Here is a 25837-nt window from a genome sequence, read left to right as displayed (position 1 = left end):
TTCTAGCCACCTTCCCAAGGCAAAAATAATTCACTCATTTACCATTTTTGCACTCCAGGCAGATAAATTTTCCATCAGGCTGCGAGCTCAACCCTAGGCATTCTGTATGGAAGACCCTGTAGCATTCACCTTCGCAGGATATTAGAGACTCACCCGTGCTTTCACAGATCTTAAAAGAAAAAAATAATAATATGAGCATCCAAATAAACTAATCAAGTTTTTAATTCAAGCAAGTAGAAAAGCTAAGTATTTTCACGTTGATCACTACTATTTTCAAGGTTCCTTTGCTATAGCAATGCTTTTCAGACATTGGTACATCTCACAATAAAAAAAGGGTCAAGACGCACTGATGGAAAAGCACCAACCATGGAACAAAAGCAGGGCTAGCCTCCTCAGTGTAACCCAAGGGTGTCATGTACTTTCTAATTGCTATTTCCAATTAAATTGTTCACTGCTTTTCACTCTTCTTAAGTACTGTATGTGGGAAAATTGGTATTCTTTGGCAGGCACATGGTAGCCCAGCTTCTCTAGGAGAAAGCCTGCAAGGAGGTGCTATGCATGTAGAAGTAATATTGTGATGCACAAAGATCTAGCAAATAGGTACAGCTAAAAAAAATTCAGTGGCATTCTAGTTGAACATAAAGGATAATTTAAGCCTCCAGACAAGAACCTCCTAATGACCAATCCAACCCAACCTGATAACACTTAACACGTTAAACCGAGGCAAATTCTTAAAGTTAGCGCAAATGTGCTTTGCTCTGAAAGAGAACTTTTAATTTCAGTACCTCAACTGCTGCAGTAAATTACAGTTACTGCTGTAATAAATGAGACTGCAATAAAAATGTGGAGTCTATACGCTTTATAAAATGTGTCAGGCTTTGTCTAAAAGAATCAAATATTTCAAGTCCACATTTTGTAGTAAATCTTCCGCTTCACAGTAAGGAAGCTCAGACAGATATCAAAGAGAGAGAGGAAACCTTTAAAAAAAACAAAACCTGATGGGATTCTTAATGGCTGATCTGGAGGGCTTTCTCTAACAGTAGCACTGCTGTGTTTAAGGCAGTGTTGTTCAAACTTGGCCACTTTAAGATGAGTGGACTTCAACTCCCAGAATTCCCCAGCCAGCCATTCTGGGAGTTGAAGTCCACTCATCTTAAAGTGGCCAAGTTTGGCTAACATTGGTTTAAGGTCAATCACTCTAGAGAAGACTACTGCAGGGGCATCAGATCACGGTACCTTCAAAGATACCAGCGTTTGCTGTGGTAATTAATACAACTTTTGGACAAGCTGAAAGATCCTACCCCAAATCAGTCTTTGAAGTAGCCTCAAAAGCTACACCTTGTACAGAATGAAGCAGCCAGGCTACTAGTTAGGGAGAACCATGACTACAGGATAGTACCTATATTGTGGTGCTGTAGTAACTGCCAGAAGGCTTCCAGGCCAAATTCAAAGTGGTGAGTTATCACGTCTAAAACCTATGGGATACAGCAGAGAATGCCTTGCCAAGGATGGTTTTGCAGGTCCTGTTCAAAAGCTAAGGGAGGGTCTGCACCAAATCCCAGACCCATGGGAGGTTAAGGGGGAAGGGGTTTGGACCAGGAGACAAGGTGGCTCCCGCTTTATGGAATTCACTCCTGCCAGAGAGATAATTGCCCCCACCTTGCATTCAGGAATTGCAATGGTATGTGGGAAAGACCTTGGGATACCAGACCAAGAGACGCTGCCTAGGGAATGGTCAGATGAGAGACAGCGTAGCCTGCAGCTGGATAGTGGGTGGGGAAGAGGCTTAGAAGAGACCTTCCCTAGTTTCTTGGGCTGTAAAGGAGATGGGGAGGGGGGGAAGTTGTACTTTCAGACTTGCAAGATTCTGTCAATGGAGCTTTACAATAAAGTAGAATTAGCTCATCTGGTTGTGATTCCTATTTGGTTTATCCCACGAGGTCGACATCAATCTTGCAAATCTGAAACTGCAATTCTCCCCCCGTCCCCTTTACAGCCCGAGAAACTAGGGAGGGTCCCTTCTCAGCCTCTTGCCCTACCCACTATCCAGCTGCAGGATATGCTGACTCTCATCTGATAAACCGGTCTGACTTCCCAAGGTCTTTCCCTCATACCATTACAGGAATGCCCTCAAAGCCTTTGGGCCCTAGAGTAGACTGGCACATAATTGTTTGCTATTTTCTCCTGTGTGTGATTGTTTCTTTTCTTTTTTAAAAAATCATGTTTATTAAGGGATTTTATACAATAATAAAAGCAAACCTACAATATAAATTTAAAGAAAAGAAAAAGAAGCAAGCAAGCAAGCAGAGCAAGTGAATAAGTAAAAAAAAGTAAATAGAGGAAAGATATAAAGGATCAGCTTCCAATCTTCTTTCTAGCAGTTATAAATAAATTTATCATCTATCCTCCCTTTTTAAGGTTACATCATAATTCCCTTCTTCCCATATTTTTCCCTTTCTAATAATCAAATCCATAAATCACCAGTTCATTTTTTTGTTTTCAGCAAAAAACGTGTATGACTGTTTGAAGTTTGACGACTTCCCCACCCATTACATGAAAAATGGAGAAGTGAACTAGAAGAAGGACCTTATCATCCTAACTATATATTTTTTGTTTTGTCCTTATATTTAAGCTCAGCAGAACAAAAAGACTTTGAAAATCTTTTCTTTTTCTGTTTGCAAACTCATTTTACTTTTAGTTTTGTGCTAATTGCTCACTTATTCTTACAAAAGAACTGACCCTCTAAACCAGTGTTTCTCAATCTCGGTGACTTGAAGATGTGTGGACTTCAACTCCCAGAATTCCCCAGCCAGCACGCACTTTCAAGTTGCCAAGTTTGAGAAACACTGCTCTAAACTGTGTGTGGGTGAACAAGGAAAGTCTGATCTGGGGGATGAAAGCTTGTCACTAGATGGCAGCAGATAATCAAGAGAGAGAACCATGGGAGTAACACACTGCTGGAAAAATTGAACCTAAATGATGATCTGAGCAGCCTGGCTGTGGCTGATAACTGCTGAGTAAGGCAATGTGTTGAGTTTGAGGGACTGCCCTCCCCATCCCTCTTCTTACTCTTCCAAATCCATAAGGACTTCCAGGAATGTCCTCCATTGTCGGGAAGGGGCAGGACGACTCTCTGGGTTAGTCAGAACCAGGATGATGGGGATAGCCAAGAAAAATCAGTGGATACCCAATGAGGGGGAGGATCATAAACATCCCGAAAACATCTCAGGAACATTTCTTGGAGAGCTTTTGGAAAAAGCTGGAGGTTAGTATTAACAAGCAGAGAGTCAGAGTGAATGTTAGCATTTGCTGTTATGGTCAGCTTCCCTTTCCTGCATTTAAGGGAGCAATTATTCTTCTTTCAATGCCATATAAGACATTTTCCTTATTGGTTGGTCAGTTTAGTTAAGGTTGATGCAGTCTATTTTCCTGTAGAAGGCATCTTAAAACTAACAGGTGAAAAAAAAAAAAACAACTAATTTTCTTTTCCAGTGAAGCAAGCAAGCAAGAAGAAATAAATGTGAAATATGGATAGGGATATAGTGAGTAAACCAGAGAAAGGATCAGTCCAATTCAGGTGGAGCCACGTCTTGAGTGAAGGCAAGAACGAAACAAGCAAACAAAAGATAAACAATCACACTTATTTCTGAGTAGACCTGAATGTGATTGGACTAATAAAACAACAAAACACCCTTAACAGAAAGAGTAATATGGGTAACCTGTAAAAGCACTTTAAACTAAGGGCTTTTAAGGAGACAAATGCAATTAAATGCAACCTACAGTGTTTTTATTATTATTTTACCTTTTGGTAAAGCTGATTCAACAGAAATTAAATAGCTAACCAGGAGTGTAGGCATAATTTATTTGCCGATTTACACTTTTCACTTACCTGACAAACAGTGTCTCTCTTACTTGCCCCAGAACCTCTTCTTGACAAACTGGAGTCCACAGACTGTACGTCGGAAGCATCAGCATCTGCTGTGGCTGATGGGCTATCGGACTGCTTTCCAAAACTACCCTAAAATAAAGCATGCACAGTCATTTTCATACTTCGTATTTTTTAGAAGAGCTCTATGAACAAGGGTCAATGTGAATCCTGTTAATTAACGGAGAAAACAGCTAATTACATAATATGCTATTTTCCGTGACATCTTTGAGCTTTGACTTAGGTCAATTAAAATCGTGTCCCTGGTGTAATCTCATCTACCCTAGGAAAGAAATTTGCAGAAAGATGAATACATTTCTTTAATAAGAAAATCTTCATCCTGTTTCAACAGACATACCTCTTTCTTTGCAAAATTCATTCTACCAATTTTGGAGGGGGGGGGCATAAGGGAAATATTTACTATGGTGTAATCACAAGGGGCATTTTCCAAAAATAAGTAGCCAGCTGAGCTTTTTTTTAAAAAAAAAATGCTAAGTTCTGCAGGCAGCATTTCTACACTCTTGAAAAAGTATCAAACAAATGATTTAAGTTGAAAGCATTCACTTCTATTTTGCCTTCTTTATATGCAGCTTCTGATCACTGTGTGATCGTGGTTTCACTTGGAAAGTTGAGTGAAAGTGTCATTATTACAAATGTCTACAGCGAGAAGTGGTGCGTAAGATCATAAGATACCTCTTTCACTGGAAGACTCATTCACAGACTCCTGTTGCCTTCTACAGAGTCCTCGCTTAACAGTAGGGACTGGCAATTCCTTTGCTAAGTGACATGATCATAAAGCGTGATGTCACATGACTACACTGACTTACGATGGCAGTTCCAGCACTCCCGGTTGTGGTTGTTAAGCAAATCCTGTGCAGTCATTAAGTATGACATCATGTGATCGCCATTTGTGACTTCCTGCCAGCTTCCCCATTGACTTTGCTTTCAGATGCTGGCAGTGAAAGTCACAAATGGCAATCACGTGACCATGGGATGCTGCGACCATCATAATTGTGAGCCAGTTACCAAGGGCTTGAATCGTGATCACATGGCTGTGGGGATGCTGCAATGGCCACAACTATGAGGACTTGTCATAAGTCCCCTTGTTCAGCACTGACATAAGTTGAACGAGTGGTCATTCAATGAGGACTATCTGTATTCTCTCTACCCTTCCTCTCACCCTGCTGGGTTTCCCCAAGAACTATTAATTTCCTTACAGCACTTCCCTGGGTTATTCTCAACTCTCTCCTAAATCTCTAGCCCAAACTGCTTTGCTGCTATCCCTTATCAGGCAGTGGTTGTCAATCACTTCCTTCTCTTCCTTTTTGGTGGGAGGATGTCCCCCCCAAAAGTCTCTCAGCAGCCCACCATCTTAAATTTCTCAGGCATCCTGGCTTCAGATGAGACCTAGAGGAATTCTGGGGAGTACAGCTGGTAAGCAGTTGCAGGCCACCATTTTATTTTCATGCACTTCTGCTATGAAGAATGAATTTTAAATATTAAGAAATAAAAAGCTTGTTATCATTAAAATATGGGGAAGTAAAGATAGAGACATTGCTGCCCACAGGCCTCCCCAAACTATTTTCTGTCTCTGCCAACCTGAAAATAAAATACTCTAAGGTTTCTCTTATTTGAATCTTTCTTGGCTATTTTCTGCCCCATAAAAATCAAGATTTTAAATGTAAAACAGAATTGTAAACAATGTAGAAAAATGCAGTATTTCAACCCTAACCCAACTGACATCATCAAGCCAGTGCAAACAGTGATCAGTTAACTGCTCTAAGTTTTCTGGGCCAGCTATTTCCATTTTGATTGTTTGTCCAATCTTCCTTTTGTAGTTATTGGCTTCAAAAGCTATAATTTTCATGTTTGTTCCCAGCCTTGTCTGCAGCAGGATTTTATGCAATTCCACTTTTTTCAGTATTTTGTTTTTTCAATGCAGAGAAAAGACCACCAAACAGTAAGACCTTGAATGTAGAATTCCATAGATCTCAAGGAAGGAACAGTAATGTGACCCATCTACACTTAAATCAACATCGTTTGCACTTGCCTGATAACAACAACCTGTTTATTGTCAAAATGTTGCATTTTTGTACATTATTTACAATTGTCACATTGTTTACAATTGTGTTTGCAAAAAAAACATATTCAAAGAAGTCCACTTCAAAGCCGTGGCCCATGAAGAAATACCAACCATTTACCTGTAAATCATTAAGTCCTCTTGAATCAGAATCAGAGGTATCTCTGTAAGCTGAGTTAGCCAATTCTACATCTGTGGAGGCACGACTTCTTTTCTTTAGAGGTTTACAAGAATCTGAAATCTCACTGGCACCTTAACACAATACACTAGAATTAATCCTAAAATATCTCTCAGATATATAAACTACTGAAAGAAAGTTAAGATCAATGCCAAGAAAACTGGCCAAATTGCATACTTGATTTAAAAGCTTTTAAAATGTACAACTCTTCTAGTTTTTTGTAAGAGTAAACTAATCTACCATTTTAAAAGCAGGACTTTTCCAATGCAACAAAGCTATTAGCTGTTGGTAGGGGATATACAATATATCTTCTGTTCATTTATATCTTATTTTCCCTATTAAAATCCTCCCAAGGCAACTTACAATATAAGAACTAAAAGCAATCACACAATTAAAAACACACTGGAATAAACTATTTCAAAAACAGAGTCCAAAAGCCAGAATTGGGACAGTCATGCTTAATCATAATATACTTTTTATAGCATTTTTTAAAAGGCTGAAGAGCCAAGCATGCACTGATCTGTGGTTTGTTGGGATGTTTCATTTTGATACACTTAGTGCTCCTTATCCCTTTGTGTATATAAAATGCAATTTCAGGAGCAATTAGTCCTGAATAGACATTATTAAACTAACATGAAATCAAACATCCTTCTATACCTAGATCTGAATGGTGTTATTATGGCATCTTGGAGGAGGCAAACAGAAATGCTTTGTGTCAGTGATGACAGAAATCTGGAGGAAGGAGGTAGAAACAAAACTTTCTCCTAGCTCTTCCCATCATAGCCTATATTTGGACAGGATGTATGACAAAGGCTGGAATCCAAAGAACTACTTGAAGCAGACCTGAAGACCAGCCCCTCTACCCTTGAATCTGAAGCTCCACATGAGATCATAAATTACTTACAACTAGAGTGGAAGAACCCTAAGCCTACAGTCTTTCAGAAGAAATGAAATCTGTTGTGTAGCCAACAATCCACTTGTTCCACACCAAAGGCTAGGACTCACTCTAGTCATCATTCTTGATGGAGATTAAGAGAGGATGTTTTGTGGTTTCATTTTGAACATTTTCAAGCCTGCTTGGTCAGAGATTCTGCTTCACTGCCTTTTGATATGACCTGGTTATTGAGGGGTAGCAGTTATAGAGATCAGCAAGCAAGAAACTCTTTGATCTATGGCAGGATTTCTCAACCTTGGCAACCTTCAGATGGGTGGACTTCAACTCCCAGAATTTCCCAGCCAGCAAGGCTGGCTGAGGAATTCTGGGAGTTGAAGTCCACCCACCTGAAAGCTGCCAAGGTTGAGAAACACTGATCTATGGTATTAATGAAGAAAAACATGTTTTGAGATGAGGACAGAAGTCTAAGAACCCCAACCCAATTTTCCTAGTAACCATTTCAATTCTCTCTCAAGAGCATGACAATAAACTATACTTATTAGGCACTATATCAAGAATATTAATTTATAAGTCTGTCAGGAAGCCTTAAAGACTGAGGAACAAGATATCAATGCTTTAAACAACAAGAAATAAAGCCACACTCACCTTTTTGTAATCCAGTCTTCACTGCTGCCTGTGGGGCTGTCTCTACCTGTTTAGACAGGAAAATGAGTAGTTAATAGAGGAATTTCTTGTTCCCTAGTACAAAGGAGGAAATGTATATTCAGTGCAAGCAGTTAGTATATAAGGAATCACATTTAAGGTTTGTTTCCCCCACCCGCAACCCAAATATATACCTCTCTTTTACGAATTTAATTGAGACTGCCTTCCCTAAACAAGATGACAAATCAGGTCTCTGTTTACTTCAAATCATTCAACGTGTGTATGAAGTGACTGGAAGGCTTTATTTTTGTCCAAGAATCAATTAAGGGGGTGGGGTAGGGTGAGCTACCAAGACCTGTGCTAGAGGAAAAAAAAAAAATCACGATAGCTACAAAAGGAGAGAGAAGCAGGACACTCAAGTTCCAAATGACATTTAACTTACGGCCCCGTTTTAAAGCAAGTGCTTCTGAGGACATGGGCTATTCCTCTGTATAGAGTGCTGCAAAGGCAGAAGGGAGAAGGAAGCCGAGCAAATGCATTGCAGGCCTCTATACAGCTGGAAGCAACGTCGACACAGCGCTTGGGTAGACAAGTTGGTGACCTTGCGAAAACACTTCCAGGCCCTTGTATTCAGTGTCTTGGATCTTACATTGAGAGGTGGTTTTCTGCAGGGGAACACCCAAGTTGTGAATTTGGTAGTGGCAAGCAGCTTCTTTGCTAAAAGTCTTGCTTTTAGGCTAAAAACCGTAATTTGAAAATAAAAGAAAATAAAGTTTCTCCATAATGTGATTACATATGCAGGTTAAGAAACACATCTCAAATATTTATTAAGGATTATTCTATAATTTTTGAAAAATATTTTATTTCATTGTACAATGGATAAAAACATACAATAGAAGGATTTGTATAGGATACAATTGATAATACAAATATAAAATCTAGACAATCACTTGTATTTTGCTACCACTCACTTGTAACAGAATTAACATTGTGTTTCTCAGTTGAAATTAATATTCCAGTTATAATTTTAAAATTGAAAGGAAACAGAATTTGGAAAGTCACTGATATGAACAAATATGGTTGTTGAATCCTAAAATATCAGTATGCCTTTCTGAACATATAACATATTCAAGCTTATGCAGTACAGTGCTTCTCTGATCAATAAGCTTTCCTATATGTTTTCCTGAAAAACACCAGTACAATATACTATGTTGATTTAATTAGTTACATAGTATAAAGCAAGCAAAGATTACTTGGGGAATGAGTTTTTTTTTTTTAAATGTGCTGAAATCTTCTTCCTTTAAATTCACAATTTTGGAAATCCAATCCAGGAAGAGTTGTGCAGGAATAGCAAAGCCAAGCTAAAAGCTGGAATAACGAACTGGTATTTAAATCGAAAACTTTTAGCTTCATAGTGAACAGCAACAACAAAAACGAAAACAAAAACATATGAAACATGTTTAACGTTTATTAGAAGTTGCCATCTTTTCAAATGATTTGGGCTGCGTTAGGGAAATGTGCTATACTTTGTATTCCAAAATGAATTCCCTTTAAATTTTAAAAAAGGAGCATACCAAAATGGTTGAAGGAAACCAAAATGTAATAACCTTCTCGAAACATGCATAATCCACAGACAGCATGGGTGGCACAATGATGCAACTTGCCTATTCTTCTCCACTTGCAACTGGCTATTTCAAAAAGCAATGTACACCTTGGAGGTCCATATCCAAAAGGAATACCCTGTACATGTTGGTTCTTCTTACGAGACAAAAAGCACCCCATAGTTATGCTCCTTCCTGCTCGCTATCAGCAGGAAGGCGTCTGCCTTCAAAACATGACCATGCTTAGGACCACTTTTCAAGAGTATCTAATCCGTCTGACTTTCTTGGAAAGCAAAAAGGACAACAAAAACAAAGCCACAAATGTAAGCCTCCATATACTTCAGCAGCTATACTAAGATGCAAACAAAGTGGATAGCGAATCCAGAGAACTCACTGAAACGTAACATCACACCGCTTGTAACAGAAACAAGGATCAAATTCATGAGGAGGTCTATGTTCTCATGTCTCCAAAGTATGAATGATGCTGTCAGTGGAAACTAGTTGACCAGCAGTGTTTATTAAGGGATGGATCTCAAGAAGGAGAGTCCAAAAAAAATAAAAAACACCAGTTGAAAAAAAAATAGAGAGGGTAGGTGGGGTTTAAATAAAAAGGCATCAATATAAAAGTGACAACAGGTATGACTACAATATATTTTAACTCTCTACATGGAGGAAGCCAACCTGCTCCTTTTTGATCTTCTTCTTTGGCACAACCTCAGTGGATTTCTCAGACTCTGAGCGAGTTCGTATTGATCTTCTCTGTTGCTTCTTTTCTACAGAACCTGAGGGAAGAGAATGGTTTCCATTACAGGAGTCTCTCTCTGTCTCTTTCCTCAATGAGGGATGATGTTCAATAGCAAAGTCCTGATTTCTCTATATTCTTCTTTGAGTGCATAGACTTTAATCTGCCAGCTGACGTTCTGGCTGCAGGCAATACATCTCAGTGCTTCAGGCAGAGTCCTGAGTTCGGGAAAAGACCAGCTTTAATATGAAGATAAAGGGGAATTCTAGAATTCAAATTATTAGGGAGGGGCTCACATTCAGAACTTTTAAAATCAACTCCATCAAAGATGTTAATATGTTCTGAATTTCATTTCTATTTGCCTATCCAGGAGGCATATCTTCATGTTATCTAAATAGCCAATTCACTCAAAATGTCTTAAACAATTCTTAGTGTCTAACTTATATTAAAAACCTTGCAGGAAATAAAGAGGAAATGCTGCATAGTAACAGACTAACTCCAAAGAAGTTTACTGACAATTCTTAATTTTAGCATACCTAAAATGTATGTGCTTCAGGCCAAACATCTACTTCATATAATATAGGATGGAGCTTTCATAGCAAAAATGAGGATCCTAACCTTTATGGCAGTGTTTCTCAACCTTGGCAACTTTAAGATGCGTGGGCTTCAACTCCCAGAATTCCCCAGTCAGCCATGCTGGCTGGGGAATTTTGGGAGTTGAAGCCCACACATCTTAAAGTTGCCAAGGTTGAGAAACAGTGCTTTAGGGAATTCATATGGATTGGAGAATTTTCTTACCTGCAAATTCTCCCTAAACCTATTCATCAGATAGTGGTCCTTTCCATTTATTACGAAGGCAGAAGAAAGACTGGGTCAAGGAAGGAAGTTGGAGGGTGCTACTTAATGCAGCCTTGAGTCTTTCTTCTAAAAGAATATGCCTCTTACACCACATTAATGTGTAGACCACTAGATTCTTCTAGTGATAAGTCATGAAAACAGTACCTTGGAAACTTATTAATTACAAACACCTTGACAATCGAATTTTGTCAACACTCTTAACCCACCCTGGTACACCAAAGGTTTCCTCCTCCCACCCTCCAAAAATCAGTGTCACAAAAGAAACACCCAGTTAATTGGGACTCTCTCTCTCTTTGCATTACTCAACCATAAATGACTAGAAGTAGCTTCAGAATACAGCTGTGTGCCCTCGAGCAACTCCTGTTCATTTAAGAAAATGCTGGTCTGAGTATGCTGCAAATGAATAAGCTTCAGATGAGTCTTTCTCATCTACAATTTCAGATTAAAACTAGATTCACTTCATTTAAAACGAAAGAGAGAGGGAAGGTGACACATGAAACAGATGATCACATGGGACTCCAAGCAGGAGGTGATTTGAGGGAGCTCTTCCATTTGCAAAAAGGTCAGCCCATGTTTGCTTCTTCCATTTGTCCATGTTAACTGAGGAACAGGCAATTCCCTCCTCTGGATGGATATGCAGAAACATTGCTGATAGTTATTTCTTCCCCGCAGGAAGCAAATACAATTAATTGCAATTTTTGTGTGTGTTTGAGGACTGAAGTTAAATTCTTAGCATTTTTAGTTCAAAAGTGGGCGCTGATTATCGATAAATAATCAAAGCACAGGAGACAATCTCTAGTAGGCTATTTTTACAATCTGGACTGAGCTATTTTCTAATTACTGCTTTCCTTTATGTTTCTGCAGCTGCAGTTCTAAATGAAGTATTAAATAAAAAATAAAAGAGGATTGGAGTCTCTTGATATCTCAAAACCGCCCTACCTCAAAAGGGAGGAGGAAATTTATTATTGTGTAAGCTTTTGTCAGTGTGGAAACAATTCATCAGATGCACCTTGAACAAAAGCTCACAGTGTAATAAACAGAAGATAGTTTAAGGTGTTATAAGATATTTCATAATTTTTCCTGTAATAGAGTAGTATAACAGCATCCCTGGAAACCTGCTACTTCACAGGATGATTGTCCTACATTCTTTGAAGGAAGTCTATGATATAATTCTGCAAATTTTAAAATGTGTATTCCATCAATTTAAAGACTTGTGGCTAAAATCCCCAATTCTTTAAACTGTGGCCAGACAATAAATTTGAAAGCCTATTGCACCCGCTTCACTCTGCTGTTTACATGAGCAACAACTCTACTGCAGTTCATCTATACTTATGATGTGGTGCCAAATCTCATTCTAGTCAAGCTCAACTTCTAATAACTCCATGGACCACAGTAGAGAATTGGCTTGCCATGGTCTTCTTCAGAGACCTTTTTCAGACTACCCAGTCTAGCCTTTGGCCCTGGGTTTCCCTCATGGTCTTCTAGTCCATATCAACCAGGTGAGACCCAGCTTAGCAATCAACCAAGGTCAGCTGGAGCCTTTTCTTTAGTTTTCATCTAATACTGTGCCCTTGGAAAACTGCTGATTTATTTGGCCTTAAACCAGGAGCCACAAACTTTACCTACTTGCCAACCCAGAAGATGTTTCTGGAGAGGGTGCACTTTGTAATGAGGCTCTCTCATTTCGCTGGATGGAGACAGAAGTGACTTTGTCATGCCCCTTGATGATTATTTCTGGTTTGTTTCCTATACCCTATTACAAATGAAAAGAAAAAGTTTTGAGTATTTCTAAATTATGGTCTCTATAAAAAAAAAGATTTTTTAAAAAAATGTTTAGCACAGTTACATGTACACATGCACACACACATTCAGAATGGTGTGCATAAAACAAAGACATCCATAAAATGTGAAGAAAATCCTGATTCTTTTGAAGAGAGGAGATTCTTGAAGTGTAAAACAACACTGAAAGGGAATGCTGAAGATCTTCCCCTTAAATTCTTGGGGATGAGGTTTCAAGCAGTTCTCCCATCCACCCCAAACAGCATCCTAGCATTTCCAATGCTACCACATACGAGGCACCTCTCTGCCTGGCTTCCTTGCCTGAATTTTCATGATATTCTAGGAGAAGTACTCTGGACTTTGAATATTAAGAAAGAAGAAACAAAAACAAGGACATAAAAGAAAGATGATGACAAGGAGGATGGAAGCTAAAATAAAGACTGTTAAGTGCAAATGGACAGGGGGATTCAAGACTGAAAAGACTTGAAAGAGTGAATGAGCTCATAAGCCTGAGACTGGGAAAGAAAGGGGGGCCCTCCACCAACTGCAAAAATATAAGCCTAGACATTATAGGAAATTGTTTTTGTTTGCTCAAAAGCCCGCTGAGATGGTAGACAGATAGCTCCACGTATGTGCATGCAAGGACAATACGTACATACAATGTGTAAGAAAATACTCATGCATACTAGAGAGTGCATATAGTAGCATTAGAATATAATACATCTGTGGTATCCTTGAAGCAATTTTCCAACTCTTCTTGCACTTGGGGTCATCCATCCAGATGATTACAGAATTCCATACATATATATACACATACACACACAAGTTTTTTTTTAACTTTCCAAACACTTTCCCACCTGGGAAAACTCATACCTATGACCATACAAAACAGCAGAACAGGTTAATTTAACCTGAGAAAGCATAACAGTTAGTTGTGATTTAACATTAAAGAAGCTGATCTAAATTCTCCTGGCTTTGCAAATTACTCTTCTGAAATAGGAATGTGTTAACAGATTGGCCAAAGACAGCAGGTAAAGAATTCTGCTCTAATTACCATGGTTTTTCAGTGAATAGTTGTCCACACATATTTACTCAAAAGAAGACAATAATAGTACCTGATAAACAATTAAACAGGGCGCAGGGACAAAGTTGCCATCTCTCTGGATGCTATCTAGCAACTCATACTGAACAGTGACCAATTTCACATGACATATTATTCCTGGAAGCAAGTACCCTGAATATAGGATGAGTGAATGTTATTCTTGACATGTTAGGGTCAAAGTACTTCACACCAAAATTTTATACTGTTTGCAATCTGAAAGTGCACAGGTAAGAAAGCTGTTGAAAAATGCTCATCTCACAGTAAATTCTACTAAACTCAGTGGGACTTACTTCCAAGTAGTTATTAGTAGGATTGCAATGTAAAATCTTGTGATTCTTTGCACAAATATTCCTTAAGAGAAATGTCTGTTTCTTTACCTTTGTAGAGTAAACAAACTGATCAATGAATTTTCCATTCCCAGCAGCATTCTGAAGAGCAAAAACTTGTTCAATTTTAACAACTGGAGACATATTACATTTTTGAAGGTCCAATGTTCCCTTGTGCATGGTTATTGACGCTGGTAAGGACTTTCTAGCCGCAGCAGTTTTCCACTGTATTTTCACAGGAGGAGCTTCTTCATCTGCACTAGACTGTCTCCTCTGACTATGCCTCCGGACCTCAGTTTTGGGTGGGGAAGGTGAGGCCAAAACATCACTGGTCTGTTCTGGCTGAGAGTTTGGCGATGGTTTAATTTTGCGATTCTTTTTAGCCTCTGTCTTAGGCATGACAGTCCTTTTGGCTTTTGATGACACCTCCTCTGGCTCTTTATCTACGTAGATGAATGTGTACTGTTCTATCCTCTCTTCCCGAGTCATTTTTAGTGCTTTCTCAGCATGGGCAATGCCAATATCCCACTGTGCACGTTCTCTCTGCGGCCTTGGTTTGCGAATCTTAGGAGGGAAAAAGACAGGTTTTGCATTTATTCATTCCCACTTACAAAACATGCCCAACTGATAACACATTTGGCTTCAGTTACCATGTCAAAGCTTTCCAGAGAGACAGCCATGTCAGCCTGTTGCAGCAAAATTTATGAGAATCTGTCAGCTTAAAGCAGCTTATTTAAAGCATCACTCCCTTCTCAACATCTGACTATGGTACAGATTCTGAATTTTTCTTGGCTAACAACATAGCCAGACTACTTCATGGAGGAAAAAAAAAGGAACACATTAACAAAAAAGGTCAACAGAGTTCAAAATGTTTTGCAAGCTAATACTAGTTGGCATAAAGTGTTAAGGCCACCCAAAGTTTATTGTGCTTCCCTCATATTACTTGACAATTCAAGTAATCTGAACAATTGCATAATTATTCTTTGATAACGTCTAGAGTAGGCTTGGACAACTATAGAGACACATTATTTAACAGAAGAGCAACCAGCAATGTTGCTGATAAGTAAACAGCCTAAGTTTTCAAACAACTTTTTTTGGCCTACAGTATTTTCTTCCATGTTATTGAACAAGGCATGTTGTATTTTTAAATATTAAGCCTATCAAAATCTTACTATAATAACTTTATTTGATTTCCCATGGAGGATGTGCCATCATTGTTCAATAGACTGCTGTCAAATTGCAGCAGCGTGATTCTACATGTTCTACAGAAGGCTACAGGCTGCTCACTTCTACTCCAGATTCAAGCGTGTACTTTTCAACCAGCTCATAATAAAAACAGAAGAATTAGGCCAGGTCTTCATCCAGTCTAGTGCTTTATGTCATACATTGCCCAATCAGATACATCCAGGGAGCTCAGAAGCAGGGACAAGATGGCAACAGGTCTCTCCCACTATTACTTCCAAAGAGCTGGTGCTTAAGGAATGCTTCGTGTGATTCAGGAAGCAGTATACAACCATCAGGAAAAGTGGACATTGGCAGCATGATTGTCCAAAGATCTGCCTATTCCTCATTTAAAACTATCTAAATAGGTGGCCTTTACCACCTCTGATGGCCACAAATTCCACATTTTAACTATGCATTGGGTAAAGGCTTCTCTCAGTCCTGAATCTCCTGGTGTTTAAAGCCAATGGATGACACATTTTTCAACACCACCACTGATTATATACATCTATATCATGTCCCCCTTTACCTGTCTCTGCTGCAAGAAGCCAATTTGCTGTAATCATTCCTCATATTTCTATTTCTACAATATGCTTTTTGTCATGTGACAACCAGAACTTTACAAAGTATTCCATCCATGGTGTCACTATGCATTTATGTACAGGTGTTACTATACTGGTACCTCAAACAACATATTAATAGTACACACATGTATGTTACTGTTCTTATTCCTAACATCCTAGCTTGGTTGGAGGATCTACCTGTTTTGCACTGTGCTTTCTTCAATTCACACAGCAACAATATGACTCTGCTCAGAGTCATATGTAAGTGGCTACATAAATTGAAATAATAGAACAAACAAATAAATAAATGTTATCAAGGCATGATGCAACAAGGAGTTTTATTTTTCACCTAGCTCATCACAGAGCCTGACACTGATTGGGGCTGAGAGGGAATAAGTGTCCCAAGGTCACCCAGCTGGTATCTGTGCCTACTAGAGGACTAGAACCTGGGTTTCCCCACACCTAGTCTAGTACCTTAACCACTAGATCACACTGGCTCTCAAACACTTACCGTATTTTTCCGTCTATAAGATGATACTTTTTTCTAAAATCGTTACATTAAAAATTGAAGGGCGTCTTATGTAAGGAAGTAAGCCAAGGAGAGAACCGCGCGGTTGCAAAACTGCCCATACGTTGTCTCTGCAAACAAGCTTCCTCCAATCACGAGCCTTATGTAACTGACATCAGCTGATGCTGAACAAACCAATTGGAGGGAGTCTGTTTGCAGAGACAAGCTATCGGGAGTTTCACTCGTGACTGAATGCAATCAGTTATGCAAGAGTATGGAAATAGAGCTGCAGAGAAAGAGTTTGGACCTCCTCCCACTGAGTGTATCAGGTAAATGTTACCTAATTACTAAATAAAAATGTGTTCCGTTTTATCTTTAAAATATTGATTTCTTAATTTTGGGTTGGAAAAGTGGGGGTCGTCTTGTACATGGGGGCATGTTATAGATGGAAAAATACAGTATGTAAAATTTTAAATGACTATATACAGAACATGTGTCTGAAAAATTAAGATTAAACAAAACAGCAAACATTCAAGATTTTTTGTATCTTCCAGAATAGCAAAGAAGTAAAACAGGGATCACAAATGCAGAGTCAGTAATTACTGTTTATCTGCAGTTAGATCCCAACTTATCTAGAAGGATGCTTTAGCCCTTTTGGGGTGCCATATTAAGTAGGATGAAAATAGCTTAATTCTTCCTTTCTTCATATTTTTCAAAGTTTCAAGCATTTTAAAATACTGTATTGCTTTTTCAGCTAAAACTCTCAAAATAATGATACAGAAAATTTTGTGAGACTCCTGTATTTTGTCCATAATGCTGATACAGAAAATTATGCGTGTCAATGCACAATTTTTGCATGGTTAGAGGCAGAGTGGACCATTATCACATCAAGTTCCCTTTGTTTCTTTTGCCTTAAGGGCTGATGGTATTATCTGTCTTCTCCGAGAGTGCAAACCCAAACAGTAATTTGCTACCTTGACTGGCAAGTTTTATATAAACAAACAAACCCACCCATATCTGGGTTTGTATGAAACTTGCTGCTAAAAGAAACTGTCATTTCAGGCTGTACATACCTTCTGTTTTTCAGAGTGATTGGCTTGCTTAGCAGCTTCTGCTACCAGCTGATCATACTGTTTACGTCCTTTATATTCTCGTACCCGCTTTTCATGTACCCAAGCCCTTTCAGGCTGGTTGCTAAAGAACTGAACATGATATTCTCGTGCACCTGGAGAGAAAGCAAAACAGAAAGAAAGCATTTTGCTAAGAAATTCCACCACTCAAATCTTCATTCTGGGGAATAAATATATTGTCACACCTTTCTGAGCTGTACAGCAAGCTCAAAACATTCCTTTTTAACTAAAACTCAAAAATGTTAACCATCAGTACAACAGTGACCTTTGTAATGTCATACTCTATGTATGTGCGTAAGTATGCATATGTATGCTGGTGTATGCATGTGGAGAAAGAATGTAAGGAACCAAGAATGCAATTGTTTTGGACTGTATGTCTTCTCTTGGTTTAATTTAATCAGATTCTTGATCTGATCTGCCCATTTTGAATTATGTAGCTCAGGACCAAACCAGACCCAAGGTTAACCATACAAAGGAGTACAGACAAGGAGATATTTTTCTGAGGTTTATTTGGCTTTAGGACAATATGTTGTATATGTTAAGTTATTTACTCCAAGGCCCACAAAAAAGGAGTAGTGTGTCGCCCAGCCCTGCTTTGAGCCAAGGGCCAATATACTGTGTTAGAGTCTCTAGGCAATCAGAAGTTCATTCTGCTGTACAAACTGAACCTTTAAAAAATTATCAGTCTTTATAATGAAGTTGGCATTGGAGCTTTTGTTCCAGAACTAAAGTAGGGCACTGTAGAAGTATAGACTCTTCTATACAGCCTGCAAAATCTAAGTTAGCTGCAACACAATGGGCTGCTTCTTTTTATTTTCCTCTATAAATTATCCTGTGGACAATTTTTCAGCCAGTGCTGGCTGGGGAATTCTGGGAGTTGAAGTCCACATATCTTAAAGTTGCCAAGGTTGAGAAACACTGGTGTGGCCAATCAGCTGCCAACTAGGTATCTCCACTTGAAGTAGCTGCCTCAGATGTGCTGTGCTCAAGAATTAGGATCTACCAGAAGTCTTTTGTTTTGAAATCCAATATAGCAGCTTGCCAAGTACACTTAACGTTAGGGATGTGCAAAATGTTGCATTCATGGACTGTCCTGAGCAAGGAAACAGATTTTGGTGACCTACTCTCAGACTAAATGTATGTGTTCCACCCAGACCTGGATCTAGAACTTGCATATTTGATCTGTATACAGTTTTGGAGTATGGTGTAGGAGAGGAGGGAGCAGGAAAAGCCATCAGTGACATGCAGCAGCAATGGAGGAAGAAAGGAAAAGAAGGCACTAAGGTGACAGGAGTGAGCAGGTTGTCATACAGGCCATGCAGATGAGGAAGTAAGAGGGGGGCTAGCCACCCAGTTTTGCCCTATTCATCCTGCAAGACCATCTAGGATTTGTCTCAGCTAAAACCTGGAACAAGAGGTTTCAGATTTTGGCTCAGCTAGAACAAATTCGTTCAAAATATTTTCTGTTCCTCTACTTAACTGTAATGATAGGCATCACATTATTTGTGTTATTATTTATTGTACATATCACCTGCGAAAGTTATTCAGACTTACTTTTTGAACTCTAACAAAGGCATAACAGAATAGTTAAGCAAGTCAGCTGTTCAAATTTTTTTCGAAATAACAGCCCAGAAGTTTTTATTTACTGACCTCGTGTGTTAATTTTAGTATGAACTTCGAGTTGAGGATCTCTTGAAACCATGCAGGGCCACCAAGGATATGTCCCCACTTTGGACCAGACGAGATCTCCCACTTCAAACTTGCTATCACTTGCTTCTTGTGTGGAAAGAGAAGAAGCAATCTGCTGTGCCTACATGAAAATGATAAAAAAATGCGTCACATGAAAGTGAAAAGGTGTTGTTACAAATCAGACATTCTAATGCAGAGCATTATATGTTATAGATTATTGAACACACAGATGAACACATACTGTAGATGAATTATTCCACATTCTGCACTCTGCATGTTATATGAAAATAGATGGGGCCTTTGTCTCTGGTAATCTTTTGCTTGCCCTCCACCTGCTAAGACAGCTAGGCTGCTATTCTACCCAAGAGTCTCTTCCTCAATATTTTGGTCCAACAGGCTCCCAATAATTCTGGTAATAAAGTTCTTTGTCTCGAGGCATATCTGTTTTAATACCATTAAATTTCTACAATTAAAAATACAGAGTACTAACCGGGGTTTCATCCAATGCTACTGTTTCTTCCCTTGGTTTTTCAGACTGTGTGCTAAGCCTCTCATTTGGTCTCTATAAGTTAAAACAAAGTGAAAAGTAAAAAATAGAACAAAGGAAGTGAGTGATTGCCTACACAGGAAGGAGTGATTACTAAAGAAACCAATCAGGTTTCACAGGTTCAGTAGTAACTCTCCCGGTCTATTTTGAAGCTCCATTAATATTTTGCTACTGTTATGGAGGTTTACAACAAGGCAGAGATCAAAGTAATACAGAAAAGGAAAGCAGATACAATTTTTATTTATTTTTTTCTGGTTATAAACACTTTACATTTAAAGATTAACAAGATTCTTATTTTAAATATATATCTGCATTATATCCATGCAGATAATGGATTATTTCTCTGGATATTAAGTCCAATATGCACAGAAGCTATTTCTAGGAAAAAATGATTTAAAAACTATTGTTTCCCAACACAGCTTTCTAAACAAGGCTACAATGTTTATTTAGCATTATACTAAATGATTTAAATAATCAGAACTACATCTAGCACTATCTCTACAAATCCAGTTCAATCTGGCCACAAGTCTTCAGGCTCTTTCTACAATTTTAGAAAATATAAGACCTATTAGAACCAATAGGACAAACAAAGCTGATCTTGAAGAAAGTGAAGCAAGGTCAGGCCTGATTAATTACTTAGAAGATCTCCAAAGCTGTAAACTAGACTGGGATGTCAAAAAAACATCATGGGAGAAGGCAATACTTCTATCTAACTCCCAAGAAAACTAGGTAGACATGACCATGAAATTCCTTAAAGTCAAGTTCAACTTGAGAAATTTTTTACCTTTCATTCAGAATAGAGCCATAGCCAGTCTAGAGCCATGACTGTGCTCTAAAATAAGTTTGGATCAACCTAGATCATTTAAGCTTTACAAGATTTGAAAGTATACCAATGATTTCACTATCACCAAAACATCCCACTGCAATGGATGCATTCATTGGCAAATGGACAGCTCTGCTCTTTCAGAAAAAGGATGTCATGAGGGACTCATGTTTCTGATACAACTTTTCAATTTCAGCAGTATTTAACATTGCTGCACATGTTGGCTGCTGCCAGTTTCCAGAATTCATCTCAAGTATACTTTGAAACGTTCTGAGAACTGTTGCGATTAATGGAGGACTCCCCTTACAATAACTTCTCTTCCTTGTATTATAGGAAAGTTGATTCATGTCTTCAACCTTTTCTTCCCAATAAAAAACAGAATACATAACCCAGTGATTTACAATCTTCATCCCTGATTCTAAACATATGACCAGAATCCAGGCAGAGAGCCAACTGTGATTGAATTAGAACAGGACCATTTTAAGATGTTTGCTGCATTTGTAGCATAGAAGGAAGGCAGAAGTAGATAAGAATTGTTTAACTGTAACAACAAAGGAGGATATAAATTTACAACCTATGAATAAGTAAAAAGGCAATTTAAACTTACAAATCATTCTGGGAACTGAAAGGTACTTTGCCAGCTTTTAAATTTATTTCATTTTTTGAATACATATTTTGTTGAAATCTACTGTCACCTTCTTTCTGAAGGGTTGTTCCACAGACAGGTCAGTTTTGTTCAAGGAACACAGTTTACCTTCTTCCATTTACTGGTAAAGTTGAGTCACCAGTATCATAAACTCATTTTGAGAGGAAAAATAAATGTATGAGTAGATATCACCATCAAAGGATTAATTGTTCCAAATGTGCATTCTCAGGGTCTTCATTAGCCCTATAAAACAGGTGACCATTATGATCTTCACAGAGCTATTGCTGAGACAGAAGCAGCTTGCTAAGGCTATCCTTTGAAATCCTTGAGCTGTTCTTTTTTTTTTAATTTCAGATTATGATTTGCAAAGCAAGTAAAGGACTTTTAAAGAGGCATTTTACTGATCTGCTTTTGTTTTAGTTGTAATCATGTATGAAGAGTATCTTCCTCACAAGTTGACTCAACTTTGCTTTTCAGAAGTGAATTCTGTTTGTATACACTGCCTGGTTTTCACAGAAGCTTTAGAACAAAGCATTTATGAAGGAAGGAATTTCATGACTCAAGTTTCTTGCTAGAAACGAAACTCTGTTGCCTTATAAGCCAGTTTCAACACTGGCTTGCAACAGGCTTAGTTGAAATAGTATAGTGGGTGGTAGAGAATATTGACATATAACACTTTTAATTTGCCCTTGTCCTATTTTGTTCTAAGAGTGATTATTATGGGCAAATCTCTATTTTAATATATCTATTTAGATATATTACATCTATCAGCCTTAGATCTTTTCTTTCAACACTAACATTCAAAGGAAATGACTTTTAAAATGGAATGAAAATTCAAAATTTAATTTGTGAGATGGCATGGGGCAGAGAGGCAGTTTGGCTGTTCACTCATGCAGCATTACTTGTAAAGGATGTTTTTTTAATAACTTGCTTAACTACATCTTGGATGGCTACCAGCACTGTGCCATAAGATTGACTCACAATTTAACAGCGCCATTCTAGGACTTTTTACAGTTCAACATTCAGTCTAGTGTCAGGGTATTCTGTCATGGCATGAGGCAATATTTCAGCTAATCTACTGAACCCTGGACCAATGAAGAACATTTTTTGCAGAAACAAGGCAAACATTTGTGCATGGCTGTTTTATGAGTATGCCTATTAATGCTCATAGAATACCATGACCTATAGATTGAATGGAACATATCATGGCTTTGTGTACCAAAAGTAAAGGTCTAAAGACAGAACTATGAGACCAATTCCACAAAGCAAGTAGTAACAAATGAAATGATGCCAAAATAATTTGAGTATATACGTGCAATGAGATAATCAGGCAAATGTTGGAATTATGTACTTGTGTCAAACATCAGATACAAGTACTAAGTCATTGCATTTGTGTGAAGTCATCATGCATGCTTCCCCCCTTACCCTTTTGTAGATGTCCATGCATTTAGTGGTTAAGGATTCAATCTGAGAATAAGCCCTGCTGAACTTAGTGAATGTTTTGAGTACATATGCATATCGCTATACTACATTGAAGAAAAGTTTCGAAACTCTCCAAAATTACTCTTTTATCTAAAATATTAATTTAAAACCCTTCAGGCAAATGATCCCATTAGCAAATTACTGAGTGAAAATCAGAAATTATCATGTGAAGCTAGCTAACTGAATTGCAGCATGTTTTGTGAATTCTTCTCAGTGTTAGAAGAGGCTTCTACCCTGCGTACAGTCAGCCTGTTCACGTAAGTAGGCTAATAAATTAATACAGAAGGAAAAAGAAAAAAGACAGAAAATGCAAAAATACCAAAAAAAAAAGAAGACCAGGAATGGTTGTTAACAGATAGAAAATGTATATGATTTTCACTCTCCCAAATTATACCAAAAATGAAGCATGATACAACTTTAACAGTCACCCAGCTGTAATATAATTACTGAGATATATTCACCCATCAATAGGACAATTTGACCCTGGAAGAATCTAAAATTTCTTATAAGTTATTCTAATAATTTGCAGAGTTGTTGTAAAAGACAATTTGGATTTCTTTTGTGTGGTAGAGAACAATCTATCAAGATAAATTTTTAGTTTAAAAAATGGATTTATAAAAACAGATAGCCCAGCACAGTAAGCTACTAAGCGATTTTTGGGCACTGACTGGTTATATTCCAAAAAAAGCCAAGCAGACAAGCAAATAAAGAAAATATGAAGAAAAACAGAGTCAGAAGAATATTGCCTTGTCGCAATGTAACAGAAAAAGCTGAATTTTTTATTCCACTTACATTTTGCTCCTCTGGCTCTAGTTTTGGAATCTTACGTGATTTGCGTTCTTCTGAGTGGGAAGAATCATGCTTGCTACTTTTTTTCCGTTTCTCTTTTCTCCCTTCATGTTTTGACTTTGCACACTCACTTGCTTGTACTTCATTTAAAAGATCCCCACACAGCGAGGACTCAAATAATTCCCTGCCGTTCTGGATAGTTTTGGTTATTTTTAACTTAATTTCTGGTGAACCTGTCTTCTTTGGAATCACCGTTTGGGATACTGAGGGAGGTGGAGGCTGAGGAGGAGATGGTTTTTCCAGAATTTCATGTGGCCTTATGTTAGAGTTCTCCATTTGATAATACTCTGGTGGACTAAAGTTTCTAACGGTGCCAAAGCCATTGGCAGAGCCATTTGGATACTGACTGTAGGACTGGTATTTGGTTTGGGGCTCATACATGCCAATTTGGGGAAATCCATTAATGAGGGGTGGAAGGTCCTCTGCTGTTGGTGTAGGATACTGAAAACCTTGCTGCAAGGCAAGAGCAGCTTCATATGGCGTCTGTCTACCATCTTCAGTGATGTCACTGCTGGCATCAAAAGCATCCTCTTGGCGGTTATTCGCCGAATCAATGAGTTGAGGTGGTTGCTGAATTGTGTTTCCCATGATCCCTTGCATGAAAGAGAAGGAGAAATCCATTGTTCTGCTCCAGCATCCTTAGCTTTCCCTTTTTCTCATAGGGCCTAAAATGAAAAAAGAAGAAAAAGTGTTTCTATGGCTTCTCTAGCAAAGTTTAGAAATTCGAGGCAATTGCTTTGAATTAGATTTAACAGGAACTTTCTCTCTCTACTAACACAGAGCATCTTCAAAGGCTAACAAGCTTACTACAGCATAAGCTCTAGTGTAAGATATACACTGTAAGATATAGTGTAAGATATAAGCTCTAGTGTAAGAGCAACCACTTCTTATCTGATGCAACTACTTCTTATCTGATGTAACCCTCCCCCGGTTATGTTCCTCCTTCTGTGTTAGTATGCATATGTACACATTAAAGATAGGTCTGTTGGTCTTTAAAGATGCTGCTTTTTGTTGCTTAAATATAGTGACTTACTATCACTATATTCACACAGTATACTCCAACTGTAACTTGTGATTAACAGTGTAAGAATGTATCAGCTATGATAGGCAGCACAGGCCAAAGCAATTAGGCTAGTACAAAAGCTCAAGATTTGTTCCAAAAAACAATCTGGAGTAAAACAAACAAGAAACGAGAAACGAAACAAGCATATTGTTTCACAGAACTTAGTCATGTGCCAAGTTGTTTTCAACTCCTAGCGGCCACATAGAGTAGATATTCTCCATGACGATCTGTCTCTAACCTGATCTTTTAGGTCTCCCAACCTTGCATTCGTTGCCACTGAAACGGAATCCATCCACCTTGCAACTTTTATTAGAACAATACCCATTTTGCCCGGAGGCAGTTTGTATTTTCTGCCTTTTGGGTAATTGCTAAAACTTACTAAGTGTCTTGTCAACAAGGTATGCTAAAGCACAAGAAGGAAAGAGCTCTTGGACTGAGGACAAGCCATGTCCCACTGCTCTTCAGAAGCTCCATACTCCCAAACCTGAGAATATCAGGAGCTCTGAAAATCAGATTTGAAGATTTGTGGCCGTAAGGGAAAGCAAAGATAAAATTACAGTATGGAAGAAGGTCTGAAGTTGCTTTAGCAAGATGTTTGGCAAATGTTTCAATAGGCTCATCCTTCTATATATAGAAGAAATCCGAGATTCCATGAATGAGAAATAGACCAGTATTCATGTATCTGACCTCAGTTTTAACTTGGTAAACAGCCCAATCTCTAAGGAATGTTTATTGGTAGAAGCACTAAGAAAAAGGATCAACACATTTGAAGCACCCCTCCTAAACAGAGAAAAATGACACACCAGGACACATGACATTCTCCCCACAACCCCACGGCCTGATGATGTTCGCTGTTTGGGGAATTCTGAATGTGGCCTTTGAAGTTGATTTAAGCCAGTGTTGTCCAAACTTGGCCACTTTAAGATGAGTGGACTTCAACTCCCAGACTTCCCCAGCCAGCATGGCTGGCTGGGGAATTCTGGGAGTTGAAGTCCACTCATCTTAAAGTGGCCAAGTTTGGACAACACTGATTTAAGCGCTGTGCAATGTTTTGGATTTGATTCCAGAAAGGCAATTCGTTGTGTGCTGAGGCATAAATGCAGTAGCTATCTGAGATTCACCAAGGCAGGCTGTGCCGAGACCCAGGACGTTCCAATGCACCTTTCTGGAATAACATCTGAAGCACTG

The 25837-nt window shown here is 38.4% G+C and overlaps 1 protein-coding gene across 2 annotated transcripts in view; it reads right to left on the bottom strand.

Annotated features, from left to right (window-relative positions):
- NSD3 (nuclear receptor binding SET domain protein 3) overlaps positions 1–25837 on the bottom strand; it is a 76308-nt gene that overhangs the window by 35537 nt on the left and 14934 nt on the right. For both annotated transcript variants that reach the window (XM_088152121.1, XM_088152122.1), the window contains exons 2-12: positions 23530–24251; positions 19730–19801; positions 19201–19360; positions 17494–17645; positions 14180–14692; positions 12548–12674; positions 10003–10103; positions 7724–7769; positions 6127–6257; positions 3890–4018; positions 43–169 (exon numbers count right to left, since the gene is read on the bottom strand). In XM_088152121.1, the coding sequence (XP_088008247.1) occupies positions 43–169; positions 3890–4018; positions 6127–6257; positions 7724–7769; positions 10003–10103; positions 12548–12674; positions 14180–14692; positions 17494–17645; positions 19201–19360; positions 19730–19801; positions 23530–24207 (2236 nt within the window). In that variant the 5' untranslated portion in view covers positions 24208–24251. The remainder of the gene's footprint in view (positions 1–42; positions 170–3889; positions 4019–6126; positions 6258–7723; positions 7770–10002; positions 10104–12547; positions 12675–14179; positions 14693–17493; positions 17646–19200; positions 19361–19729; positions 19802–23529; positions 24252–25837) is intronic.

The sequence above is a fragment of the Python bivittatus genome, unplaced genomic scaffold, assembly GCF_059951505.1.
Source record: "Python bivittatus isolate LINGU-HERP-01145 unplaced genomic scaffold, Pbiv_v1 ctg000680_np1212, whole genome shotgun sequence".
NCBI classification, from domain to species: Eukaryota; Metazoa; Chordata; class Lepidosauria; order Squamata; family Pythonidae; genus Python; species Python bivittatus.
This window is presented reverse-complemented; position numbering and strand designations above follow the sequence as displayed.